At 39.8% G+C, this 14403-nt stretch overlaps 1 protein-coding gene across 2 annotated transcripts in view; it reads left to right on the forward strand.

Moving 5' to 3' along the window:
• RNF13 (ring finger protein 13) overlaps positions 1-11290 on the forward strand; it is a 44878-nt gene extending 33588 nt beyond the window's left edge. For both annotated transcript variants that reach the window (XM_054204735.1, XM_054204736.1), the window contains exons 9-10: positions 7987-8067; positions 9803-11290. In XM_054204735.1, the coding sequence (XP_054060710.1) occupies positions 7987-8067; positions 9803-10167 (446 nt within the window). In that variant the 3' untranslated portion in view covers positions 10168-11290. The remainder of the gene's footprint in view (positions 1-7986; positions 8068-9802) is intronic.
• The last annotated feature ends 3113 nt before the right edge of the window (positions 11291-14403 follow it).

Consider the following 14403-nt stretch of genomic DNA (forward strand, 5'->3'; position numbering starts at 1 on the left):
TAGTTAGAAGATAACTTTGCTTACTGAAGACTTTCCATACACAGTTTATTTAAACAAGATACTTTATTTTGCAGCAGTTTACATGCTTCCTCCCCCCACCCCCCAATTTTTGGTGGTTCTGAGCCAGCTTCTGAAATACAGTTATGGGTATTTGAGAAAGGTGTCTGCAAAGCATCTCTTTTAAAAATTAAATCCTCAGTTCTCTGAGGGGCATGTAGTCATGGAGGTGAAACTAACTTGGAGACCAGTCATGGAGGCTCCAGGATTCACAGAGAAGTCATCCAGATCTCAGTGTTGAGGAGGGCTGGTGTTTCTGGTCCTCACTGCTGCATGGGCTTGCCTCCCTTCCCCAAGCCAGGGTGAGAGCAAGAATCTAGGCAATACCATTAATTAATTTGTATGATAAACTGATGGGGAAATGTAGCAGACAGGCTGCAGCTGATGGATCCAGTGGGTGCAGATGAAGCAGCTGGGCTGAGGGCCTGTTGCTCGTTACAGTACAGTAAGAGCTGGGGCTGTGAAGTTGGGTAAGGTAGGCCAGGACACATGGCCTTGGCAAGAGTCAGAGAAATAGCTTTGTTGCAGTTAGCCAGTATGCTGTCGGATAGATCTGTGGCCTCCATGTTTGAGAACTTTAGCATCAGCAATATTGAGAAAACTCTATCTGTATTTAAGTGGCCTAGAGAGGATGTGATGCTTTACTACTGTGTCATTTTTTTTCCTACTGGGCTGTTGTTCATTTGCTCATTAGTGAGATAAACCTACTCAAGAACAGTGTGCTATCATTTTTCAAGACTTTCATATATGTTGAATAACTAGTGGGGGAAAAAGACAGCTGTATTATTTAAATGTGGGGTTTTTTTCTCCAAGATATGATGCCCTGGACAGTATTGACTGATGGTTAACATTCATTTTCTGTGTTGAACATTATAATTATGTGCTGATTATAAATGATCCGTAAACATGGTTTAACTAATGGAAACAATGGGGAGAAGGAATGTCATAGCAAAAAAGGAGGTAATTTTTTTAAAAAGCTGCAGCTGAAATATTTCATTGTGTTATATTAGACAAAAGCTTGATATAGATCTAGCAGTGATGGACTCAGTTTAATCTCTTGACTCTTCCTTTGTGCCTGTGAGTTCTGTTTTGTTTTTTTTTCCTCTCTCTTGCTTTCCCTTTATCTTCTCCTGTTGTTGTATAGTAACTACTAGGAAAACTGTGTTTGTAAGTGGTTCTCATGTCCACTGTGCTTATTTTCTGAAATGGCAGATTACAGCGGTGTTATTTTCTAGTGGTGGTCATCAGCTTTACCTTTATGTTGAATAACATATATTAACAAAAATAACATGAAACACATCTCACAGACATTCTGCCATTACAGAAGCCCTTGGGATTTTTCTTTTGGGAAACAGATCAGAATTTGGTTTTAATCTTGGATTTCTGTTGTTTGGATAATAGACCTGTGAACTGGGAGGTCCTGAGTTGCAACTTCTACTCTGATTTACTGAATGCCAAGATAAAATAATTATAATCTCTGTCCACTTTCTTTTCCATCCCAGTAAAGTTGGATTGAGAATATTTAGTACTTTGCAGTGTTCTTGCGTAAAGTGGATACTTACCGTAGCAATGCTCTATCAATACTATGATTTTATTTTTTTATTAATCTTCCTTCTATTGCCTTTCTGGCTTAAAAAAAATTGTAATGAAAGCAATATAATTCATGCATATGTACCAATCTCTGTAATTTACCTTTGCTGATAACAAAGCACATTGCAGATGTGCTCCTTCACTTATCTCTGCAGTCTTGCCTCTCTCCTTTTTTCCTTGTCAAACCACTAACTTTAGCAAACCTGTAATTTAAACAATTTGCTGTGTCTTTGTTAATTGTATGCATGCTGCTGGCTGGCTGGTTTATTTAGTGTGATCTATAATAAGGCAGAAGTCAAGTAGTAGGTAACACAAGACCTTGCTGCATTATAGATTAGTCTATTATTACATAGGTGTGAATAGTTTTTAGCATCTGTCTTACACCCACAAATAGAGAAATCCTGTTAATAATGTGAAGAACTCATATTCTAAGGATATCTTATGTGCCTTGGTTTCGTATCCACTATGTAATTGAGTACTATTTAAAATATTTTTTGTTTTTATACCTTTGGAAGAGAGGAAGGTTAGAATTTTTTTCTGTGTTGTTTTTTTTTTTTTAAGTGAAGGTGTTAGGCACAGGCAAAAGATAGATTCAGTAGGAATTATCATGGCCATCATAAAATATGAGAAATCAATTGTAAACAATATTTTGGTAAAATGGGGGGCTCATTTTGCATTCCTTTGCTCATTTGGTGAGTTTAGGTTGCACAGGGAATAGAAGAGCAAGCCTTATGAATGAGGTAAGAAAAGAATTATATGCAAGTAGGCTCCCCTTACCACTTTCCAAATATGTATCTAGTACCACAATGGACGGTCACATGCTATATGTTCCTTCTTTTTTCATCTCTAATAAATGCCAAGTTTCAGTTTTGTGTATGGTACTTTTGAAATACTGAAGTGCTTAAAAAAAAAAATCATTTTAGCAAAACAGCAACAAATGACAGTCATGATCCTGTGTAACATTGTATTCTGTGTTTTTTCTACCCTGTAGAAGAGAGATTCTATATCAACACCACCATCAAGGCACTTGCCTTCTGTTCTGGTAATGTGGAATATAAGCCATGTCCTTATTTGTAGAATTGTAGAATATTTTGGGTTGGAAGGGACCTTAAAGACCATCCGGTTCCAACCCCCCTGCCCTGGGCAGGGACACCTCCCACCAGACCAGGCTGCTCCAAGCCCCATCCAGCCTGGCCTTGAACACCTCCAGGGATGGGGCAGCTACAGCTTCTCTGGGCAACCTGGGACAGGGTCTCACCACCCTCGCAGTCAAGAATTTTTCCTAATATCTATTAAAAATTAATAAGCTGAAGCTACAGTTATTTCTATATGAATACTATCAGGCTACTACTGTAATTCCTCAGATTGGTTTTTATGATTTTTTTTTTAAATGAGAAAGTATTTAAACATGATCAAGGCTAATCGTGCATGTTAAAGATTTGTTTACAGACGAGGTGGCGAAGAGCAGTTAGACTGCATTTATTTGACTTGACAGTTTTCTGCATTTTTGAGTTAAAAATGCTTAGGATTTATGTTTTTTTTGCATCTGCAAAGACAGTTTCTTTTTCTTGGTGAAGTATATTGTTACACAGTTAATGAAAAATTCTGGTCAAGTTGCTTTTTAGAACTTTAAGTCTTGAATTTTTAACATTTGTGCTTTATTTATTAATGATCTTATTCTGAACACATAAACAGAAAAATAGTACATCTTTGCCTCTTTTCTGTCACTGAACAACTTCATTTTGCTGATTCTCTTTCCCTGAAAACTGAGTATCATGTAATACTCGAAATTTGAGCTGACAATAGCAATTCATCTTTTCTGCACCTCTACCTCACTGATGAGTCACTGGTGTTATTTCTGTTCAGTTTTCTGCAGCTTCCTTGGGAAGCTCAACTCCTTCGTTGCTGGTACTTAGTCTGCTTAAGCGTACTAAACAGATACAGAAAAACCATGCTGAGTTGCATATGAAAACTAAGTTTTTCTTTGAAAACTGACTCAAAATCCCCAATGTAGCTAATTTTGCCATCTGTAGAAAAACATTGGGTTTTAGCAGCATGGTATCAAAACAAATTCTGAGCTAAGTTTCACAGAATCTTAGGGTTGGAAGGGACCTCTGGAGATCATCTAGTCCAACCCCCCTGCCAGAGCAGGGTCATCTTAGAGCAGGTTGCACAGGAACGCGTCCAGGCGGGCTTTGAAGGTCTCCAGAGACAGAGACTCCACCACCTCTCTGGGCAGCCTGTGCCAGTGCTCTGCCACCCTCGGGATAAAGAAGTTCCTTCTCATGTTTAGATGGAACTTCCCATGCTCAAGTTTGTGCCCATTACCTCTTGTCCTGTCCCTGGGCACCACTGGAAAGAGCCTGGCCCCATCCTCCTGACACGCACCCTTTAAGTATTTGTAAGTGTTGATAAGATCCCCCCCTCAGTCGTCTATTTTCCAGACTGAAGAGATGCAAGTCCTTCAGCCTTTCTTCATAAGAGAGGTGTGCCAGTCCCCTCATCATCTTCGTAGCCCTTTGCTGCACCCTCTCCAGCAGTTCCCTGTCCTTCCTGAACCGGGGAGCCCAGAACTGGACACAGTACTCCAGATGCGGCCGCACCAAGGCAGAGTAGAGGGGGAGGATGACCTCCCTCCACCTGCTGGCCACACTCTTCTTGATGCACCCCAGAATACCATTTGGTTTCCAGAAATTCTCAACTGCCATGTAGTTTCATTACAGCACAGGGAAAACTCTGCTACTGTTTGAGCTTTTGTGTTGGAAGGACACCTCTTCTGAATAATGCAAAATCTGTCTGCTTCCTTCATTTGCAAGCTTGTTGATAAGGTAGGGTAAGCTCATGACCTAAATGTGGACCTTCTGTAGCTACACGTTATTGAAATCTGCCTGATTCTTTCTACCTTTTCCCCAAAACAACGCTTTGACGGCTTGTGTATTGACGCTTTTGAACAAGCTTGGAGCATGAACTGTGCCTCTGATTTGTCCTCAGTTTATCTCAATTTCATGTATGTAATCTGGATAGTGCTTTAGGGAAATAATATGGGAATTGCTATGAAAAAAACCCTAAATTTGTGCTAAACGGTGTTGTGTTGCGGATGACTGTGTGTGATAGATGTATGTTGAAAGGTGAACTAAGTATGTAAGATATTCTTCTTGTGGCTATTAAATCTAGCCCTAGCACACGTCAGTCTTAGGCACTTACATCTGACCTCTCTGATATGAGAGTGATGCGCGGCAATAAAGTTTTAGTGCAGCAGATAGTCCAGAAAATACTTGATAGAAGTTTACTGGGAGAGGAATAAGGTGACTCTCTGGGGAAAAGGAGTAGGGAATTGAATTGTGGGGGTGACTGATGAGGTAACACTTGTGGGATGGATGGGGCTCAGGTTAGGTGGAAGTTGGAAGGAACCGGAAGAGGTTGGAAGGAGATGGGGAAAGCTGCCCCAAGGGGCACTGGGAACAAAATTCCATTTGTATTTTGGTATATGAGAGAGTGACCCTTCTCTACACATACTCTTCCTGATGGGTTCTACATCTCCTTACTTCCTTAGCTCCTCTGCTGGATAGTAAAACCCAGGATCTTAGCTAGCCCTGAAGATGGTGAAAGTGTAAATTGCTGATCGTTGGGAAATGAAGAAGCAGCTGTGAGGACCGCACAGGTTGGGAACAGGGAGACTTAGTGGGCTAGGACTGCTATTGTGAATACTTAGCCAAAATATGCAGAGTGTGTGACATAGTTCTTTGGGGCCACCCCCTGGATATTGCAGGCTGTATCTGGGGTGTCCATCCTTTGGGCAAGGTGGGCCATATAATCTTTTTTCCCTGAGGTGCTATTATTGGTGCATTTCCTTATCACAAAATGTATAACCAGGATGCAGGCACCCTAGCACCACGTGTTGAGCAGATGACTGCCCTTATGATGGGATGTACAAATAGGCATTGGATCACTTGACCCTGTATCTATCCAGTCCCTCAACCAAACATGTGTTAGTCAAGTGATAGGAAAGCTTGCAGTTTAGTTTGCTGCACATGTGCTGCTAGCCATGTGATAGGGAAGACTTAATTAGGGGGGAGAGGTGGGCTGGGCCAGACTTAATTTTTTTTTTTTTCCTGGTACTCTGTAGTTTGGGCATCTAAAGAATGCTTCATGGTCAGGAGAGTGTACAGCCTTAGCAAGCAGCTGCTTGTGAAGAGACAGTGCGGTACTGGACAGTGTTAAGACAGTAAGGTTCAGTTGTATAAAGTGCTAATGGCATAATAGGAAAAGTACCATCTGGAAATAGTGAGGAGCAGCATTGCACGTGTGTAAGTTGCAGGAGGTATATGAAAGAAGAGTTCACCAACTTTTGCAGATACAGTGGCTTTGCACATGGCCAGAAGTTTTCCAGCCTTGACAGAGCTGAGCAGATACTCAAGCCAGCTCATGTCAAAGCGAGGGGCCCAAACATTGAAAGGGACCCCTTCACTGCTTAAGTCCCTCTCAGGGCTTGGTCAGGTAAGTATTCACAAGACACAGAATGAAATACGGCTCCTTACAAAATGAAATCTAGCTACCTCTTTATTTTAAAAGATGTACTTTGCACTACTCACCTTTAGTAATATATAGCCTAGTAATTGGCAGTCTTAGACAGGAATTGGGGGATCTAGGTTCAGTTCCCTCCATTGTCTTCTGGGATTAAGATGTCCATTTCCATCTCCTTCCAGATGCTATTTTCTTAGGAACTTCCTGTGTCATGTATCCAAAGTCTTGACCTAAAACTAGGTTTGGGGAAAGGAGGAGGCTTGGCCTTTTGCCATGATTACCTGCTGATGGTCCTGAAAGGCTGGGTCAGAATATCACTGGCACAATGCTCAAGTTTCTCTTTTCACTTCCAATCCAATGATTCCTGGTCAGACGATAGCTCCCCCCTGCCCCCAGCTTCTTTCGCTTCTCTGCCCGTGGTATTGCTGCTCTGTGTTGATTATAGAGAAAGCTGAATCCCCTTTCAGCTTTCAGATTGTTAGATTAAAATTATCAGGCCTTTTTTTTTTTAATTTTTCATGCATGATTGTTTCTTTGTTATGTGATCATAGTATTATTTCTTTGTTTCTGTTTGAATTAATTTTTTGAGGATATGGGTGGCCATATTACAGGCTCACAAACAGTACTTGCCGCTTCTGGAAAGACTGCTCTTGATGCTTCCTACTGTTGCGTTTTTCTTTTTCCCGGTTGAAATCACATTAGGAACACTCAGAGCGTTCCTCTCTGATTAACCAGTACACTCTGTTTCTTCTCAGTTGTGTATAAGTGATGAAATCTCAGCTAAAATATCTTAAGGACGTAATCCCTAACTGGATGCACTTGCATGTTACAGTACTGAACTCCATTCATGTACCATTATTCCACATTTTTCTGTGCAGTCTCAGTTACTCTCTTGATGATGCCCACTTAATCGTATCTTGTATGTGTATAATTGATACGCTTCTTGTTTTTATATCAGTAGTGTTCCAAAGCAACTTTGTAAAATGACAATACCGATAACTCTCCTCCAACCTAATGAGCTTAGAATCATAGAATTGTCTGGAAGGGACCTTTCAGATCATAGGGTCCAACCATCAACCTAGCACTGACAAAACCATCACTAAACCGTGTCCCTCAGCACCGCATCTATCTGTCTTTTAAATACCTCCAGGAGTGTTGACTCAGCCACTTCCTGGGCAGCATGTTGCAACGCGTAATAACCATAATAAGGTGAACGATCACTTCCCTAATCCTGCTCACTACAATATTCCTGATACAGGCCAGGATACTGTTGGCTGCCTTGGCCACCTGGGCACACTGCTGGCTCATAATCAGTTGGCTGTTGACCAACATCTCCAGGTCCTTTTCCAGCCACTCTTCCCTAAGCCTGTAGTGCTGCATGGGGTTGTTTTGACGTGGGGTGGTTGTCTAGATTCTTGGTTATTATTCTGCTTTTTTACCGTGTTGTCTTTCTTGCTATTTTTCTGCATAAGTTTTCTCAATAACTTATACCTGTATAGTAAAGTGAATCCTATATTTTAAATCCCTTTCTCTTACTTTTAATAGGAGTGATAGAATATTATAAAGATAGCAATTAATTCAGTTTAAAACATTTTTATTGACCTGAAGGGAAAGTGAGTGAGCTATATCCCTAATAATGAGAAAAATATAGCAAAGTTAGCCATACAGCTTCACAGAACCTGCCCCTTGCATGGACAGGGAAGGCTAATAGTTTCTTCAACCTGTGTAACTAACCAAGAGAATCTGTATGTATGTGTTTGAAAAGGTCTGTGGCAAATTTTTAAAATTACTCTGATTCTTAATTATGTACTGCAGGAGATGAATACGATGTATGTGCCATTTGTCTGGATGAATATGAGGATGGCGACAAGCTCAGAATCCTTCCATGTTCTCACGGTAAGCAGCTTTATTTTAGGTTTGGTGTTTGTATTAAAACAGCTCCTTAAAACACTATGTCTAAAAATCACTGTGAATATGTTTATTGATTGATTTATAAAACTTATTTTTGATAATATGCACTAATGTATTTACAAATTGTGAAAAGAGCAAATGTTTTTTCCTCTTTAAAATCAAAAAAGGCTAGCATTCCCACTTTGTATTTTTCTTTGGATGTACACGTGAAAGAAAACTTGGCCTTGACACTGTACCCTGAATGTCTGTATTTAACAGGGAAACACATTCCAGAGTTACTTCTTACATTAAAAAAAATAGGCTTTCCCTTTCTCCAAGACCATAAATCATAAAATGTAATTCAGCTATTAGTGACATAGAGATACAGATGAAGGAATATAGTCTGTCCCGAAGCTTGACGGCGCTTGGAAGTCAGTGTTGTCAGTGCAAAAATTAGTGGAATATTTTTACTGTGACAAATTGTACTCTGTCTGAACAGTCTTTCTCAAATACAGCCCACTGCAAAAGATATATCTAGTAGTCACATATGTGTCTATCTGCAAGACAAGGCTGCTCTTAACCGCATACAAGTACAAGAAATATTTTAAGAGCTTATACCTAGAAATGTGGAAGAGGCCTGGGCCCGAGAGTGTCTCTAAATTTAAACTTTTTTTTATAAAAGCTGTGTAAAATCTGTCAAGATAGATAGGAGTCATCTTTCCTAGCTTGAGACCCTCTCTCTACTTCCCAGTCTGTTAACTGTATTACAGCCATTTTGGCTGGGTGAAGTTTTACCCAGCTTTTTCTCATTAAATTCCTGCTCTGACAAGGCACTGCAACAGCAAATACCACATCATGAAGAGATTTAAAAAAAGAGGCAACTGATGTTACAGCCTCACATCCGCAGTGAACACAGCAGATGACAGCCTGAGCTTTGTAGATCCTTATTCATAAAAAACAATTCCAGAATAGGCTGGCAAAAAAGGAATTCTCAGAAGAGAAAGCAGAGATCCATAGCATCTCTCCCAGCTAGGGACTGAAAAGTTAACTAAACCTGACCACCAGTATCAAAGGTTTCTGGCAAATAAATAAAAAACCCCCAAAACACCACCATTGGTTCTTGTGGAGAAAATGCTGCTAATGTGCTTGAACAGAAGCACAACCTGCTGGCCCTTGTAAACGCTAAATGCTCTTTGCAAGATAGAAGTCTCTGTTAATAAGCAGAGCTAAGTTTTTAATACCGTAAGAAAGATGCTTTCAAACACATATTTTTAAACAAAGCCAGTATAGTTGTGGTGTCAACTATAGACTGAATTCAAAATCTGCAAAATCATGTGGTAATTTTATTTAATAACAAGGTGCTTTGGCACAATCTTGGTGGAGGTTAGAGGCATTAGGAGGATAATGATGTGGGCATGTATGCTGCAAGGTGACTATAATTCCTCAAGAAGTTTTTAAAGTTTATTTTGTCAAACGTGGCCCATTGCAGGACTGTTCTTGGATTCAGTCAGTAGAGGAAATAGGTATTTATTGCATATATCTATACGTCCAAGATCCTAATCTATTAGGCGTTTTGTACATAAGGAGAGACTGTCTATATCCCAACAAACTTGCAACTAAAATTATCTGTACAAGTTAAATTCTAAAATTCTCCTGTGTTACTAAACTTAAATATAATTAAGCGGGTTTCCTTGTCCTTTTCACATAGATAATGGTGTACTTGTATTTTGTTTTCTAACAGCGTATCACTGCAAGTGTGTGGACCCGTGGCTGACAAAAACAAAAAAAACATGTCCTGTATGTAAGCAGAAAGTGGTCCCTTCTCAGGGGGACTCTGACTCTGAAACAGACAGTAGTCAAGAAGAGAACGAAGTATCTGAAAACACCCCTCTGCTTAGACCATTAGCCTCAGTTAGCACTCAGTCGTTCGGGGCTTTGTCAGAATCTCATTCCCATCAGAACATGACCGAATCCTCAGAATATGAGGAGGATGACAATGACAATATCGATAGCAGTGATGCAGAAAATGGAATAAACGAAGAAAGTGTAGTGGTTCAACTACAGCCCAATGACGAAAGGGAGTACAGAGTGGCAAATACTGTTTGAGACCACTAATGATGCTTAGTGTATGAACAAAAGCGTTCTTAAGGCTATACTTTACAAATCTTTAAGTAGGGAATATATTTTAATCTGTAATCCATTTGGTTTCTTCAATAGGAGCAGCAGTTCATGTAGTAGTACTATGGTTAAATCATTACAGATAGATTTATTTTTGATTCAGGTATTCAGTCACACATTTGTCTTCTCAAAATGAACAGTTTAACTGGACTTCACAGTGCTAATGAATAATGTTAATAGTTTATATCAATAGAAATATCACACAGACTCTTAAGTGTATCTTGTTGAAATGGGATTTATCTGGAAGTAAATTTTTCCATTTTGTAGCTACAACTGGGTCATACCGATAGCAATATTTATTACATGTATGGTATGTGTTATCCCTTAAGCCCAACAAAAAATGTATTTGCATGTTTGTACAGAGTTTTCCTAAAAACTATCACCACTACTGAAAGAAAAATGTAGAACAGATCAATATTCTATACGCTGGTGTATCAAAACAAAGCAGAAATGCCACTTTTATCTCAAAGCAGTGATTCCAAATAATCCTTTGGAGTTTGCCACAAGTAGCTGAGTTGAAGCAGTTCCATTGAGCGGTTCCCAGGACAAGGAAACTTAGAATATGTTTAGTTTTGAGCAATTCACAAGGTAAGATCCACCATAAACACGTTAATTATCCCTACTTGCTACTACAATGTAGTCTGGTTTCCAGTGACGATGTGGGAGTTGGGGGGGAGGAGGGAGGATGACTAAAATAGAGGTTTTGTTCCACATAGAAAATTAATGTTAGGTAAGTATTCTATTGATCCTCAACTCATATACCTCTTACTAAAGAGCATTTTATGCTGCATTAGTCTGCTAAACTATGTATATAGAAAAATTGTTCTTTTCAAATACCTGATTTGAAAACAAGTGCTTATAACTGTTTAACAGAACTCAGTACTTACCGGTGTATCATGAAAAAAGTAAATGCTATCTAATACCTCTGTAACTATGTAGAAAGTAAAAACATACATATAATCAAAATGCAGAGATTTTTTTTTATATGGCCTTGAATAAGGAAAGCTTGAAAGAATGTTAATAAACATGTTTTCCACTTTAAATATCAAAAGGAATTTATTGAACTTCTGCATTACTTACATCCATCGTGTACTCTTGTACGTTTGTTACTAAGGTTAAAGTATTGTTAAAGATACAGAACGTGCAACTGTTCAGATCCCGTAGTAAACATTAACCTGCATGGTGCTTTGTATCACAGTACAAAGTGCTGTGCTGATCGATACTATATGCAGGAAGACTAAGTTACGTAGAAAACCTTAATTTTTGTTCACTTCTAGTTTGAGGGGAAGTTTGGATCAGTCTAGGTCTGTACATGTCGTTTGTATGGGGGAGAGGGAAGGAAGCCCAGAGTGGCAGCACCGCTAGAGCTGCGGCCTGAGCCTGTGCTGGGAGGCAGAAAAGGGCAATCCTGGGCCGAGGCGATTACAGGTGAGGCGTTTCCATTTGTCATTCCTGACCTCATCCACACGCAGCTACACCCAGCAACGCCAGTCCGTGCTCTGGGACTGGCTAAGGGCAGAGAAAGTTTATTTTCAGGATGAGGCATGGTGAAAGGGTAATAATGAAAGAATGATTCATCTTAAAATCACTGCCACCAGCAATCCATGGAGTTAATAACAAACAATGTGTTATTATATTTTCACCATGTAAAAGTCCACTTCAACTTGCATATGTTTAGTTAAGTCCAAAGTGAAAACTGGTTTCTGAAAACTTACTAAGCTGTTTCTTGAAATAGGTTCCTGCTGTTGCTATGTTATGAGTGCATGTGTTTATTCGTAACTGTATTTCAGGCACCCCAAAACACGAAGAGATCCAGGACCATGAACTGGAGTAAACTTTGTAACATATGTTGTATGTAATTCTGGTTGTAGTATTTGCTGCAATGACAAAAGTAAAATTACACTCTTTTTACTGGCTTCTCACCTGCTATTTTCCACCCTATACAGAGAAAATGCGTGCAGCAAAGGATGGACTGTTTCCATACCAAATAATACTGTGTGTTTTTAAAAAAACCCCAAACTGTTCCAATTTCTAAATTTCCTAATGGTATTAATGTATATTTTATTTCAGCAGGCCCTCGTAGTAAACAGTGTAGTGGTACTCCCGCTGCCATACCTCCCTTGTGCCACAGATACAGTTCACTTGTCTCGTGCCATTGCCAGCGGGAATGAAAATGAAAATTAAAGAAGGAATAGCACTTGATTATTAGAAATACTTCAGAAGGTTAGGCGTCTCTCAGCCCTTCTAAGTAGAACTTGTATATGACATTAAAACTTGCTGGATAAATCGTCTGTCTCAAAAGGTATGGCCTGTCCAAACCCACAGGGAAAGATAAATCAGGATTTTTTTCTTTGGGCTACGACCTACTACATTATCCACATGAAGCAGCGCCGTTTCCTCACCATTCGCCAGGAACAGCTGACTCCCAGGTGGTTTTTTTGCTTATGCTTTATGCTTCAGTCTGTTGATCTAAGTTCAGTCTCTTGCTGTTTTCAAGAATAGGATGTTGATGCTTTAAAGAGGTTCATACTTAATTGGTTGAAAAAAAAATTCTAATAAGTAGTTGCAACTAGCATCTGAAGTTAGAAGTATTTCATGGGACCTCTGAAGCATATCATCTCCGCATAAAACAGCATAGGTATCGTTGGCAGTTACCACAAAATATTACTTGTATGACCAGTATAAATAGCTCCCCACAAAACAAGCTTGCACCAAACCTTTCATTACGTAATGAGAACAAACTACTGGGAAAAGGAGCCAAAAGAGGATGGGAATTAAAACCTGCCCTCCAAAGGGAAGGTAAGCTTTTATTCAGTGTTGGGGGGCAGGGGAAGAATCCGTTAAAAAGCAACTGGAAGGAAGTGATGGGTTGTCAAGTATTTTTCTTGACCGGTCAGTAATCAAGGAATGGGGAAGATTTAAATAGCAAAACAAACGGCTCTCCTGACCCCTCTCAGCAATGCAGGATGTTGGGAGAGTGCCAGGGCCAGTGCCTGAACAAACAGTAATAATGGGTACCTACATACAAAATAATATAATGAATATTAAAAAGTGGACAATGTCTAAAAATGCAATGCCATCAGCAGTTTGGACTAGTTAGATGTTTCCTCTACCAAATTCTAATGTAATTCTAAATAACATCTTCATTATAAATGCAAGACCCTCTGAAAGGGACAGTAATAGTGGCTGGTATAATTAAAATCTCTCTGTGAATTACTGTGGTGCGGAGAATGGGCACGCTGAGAATTAACTTCATACATGTATTTCAGAGAAAGTAACAGACTGATTAGAATGGCCTGGAAGTCAGCATTAACAATGGGCAAAGCCCTGGTACCTCTGCACATAAATCATCTTCCCGTGTGTGCCATGCAATCCAAGAGGCATAAGTAACTGGGAATAGAAGGAAACCTTGAGAAAGTGAAGGAATTCAGTCAATAGCAAATTGTCTTCCTGAGTTTGAAGAGAAACTGAACAACTTGAGAACTACCCTTAAAAAACACACCCTTTGGAGCAATTCTGCCTCTTCTGTATTGCTCTTAGTTTGCACAGGTTTCCTACTCCTTTCTCCTCATCTATTTCTAAAAGACTAATGTCAGTTCTGTTCCTTCATCCAAGCCTTGAATAAGAAAAAATGCTACAAATGAAAAAAAAGAAAAAAGGGGTGGGGTGGGGCCAGTGCTTTGCTTCCTTATGGTTGGGAACTGCTGACATAAGGAAAGATGCCGTACTTCGAAAGCGTATGAGGAATCCAACAGCGTTTTTATAAAATGGTCTTCTTACTACATCCAGAATGGTAAAAGTGCAAGGGGTGGTACAGCTGCCTCCGCTCTGTGCCCGGAGGGTGGCTGGAGCTGTTGGAATGACACAGCGCGGGCTGGCAGGGGGACACTGAGCGGTGCCATCCTGCCAGGGCAAGAGGAGGACGGGAGTACGTGATACTGCACAGGACCTGGATTCAGCAGTTAAAATCAGTTACTCGCATGGAACTTTGTGAAGTCTGAGACAAAGCGTTTTGCTACGTTTCTTCTAGTAACTTTTTTCAAGGGGAAAAAAAATGCACATTTCTAATCTATCTAGGTCACAATTTAGTTTTCAAACCTTTAGCATAGGAAAATAAGCCTTTGTATTTAAATTGTCTCTTAATCTATAAATGGGAGTCAAATG

This window comes from Rissa tridactyla, chromosome 6 (genome assembly GCF_028500815.1).
Source record: "Rissa tridactyla isolate bRisTri1 chromosome 6, bRisTri1.patW.cur.20221130, whole genome shotgun sequence".
Classification (NCBI taxonomy): Eukaryota; Metazoa; Chordata; class Aves; order Charadriiformes; family Laridae; genus Rissa; species Rissa tridactyla.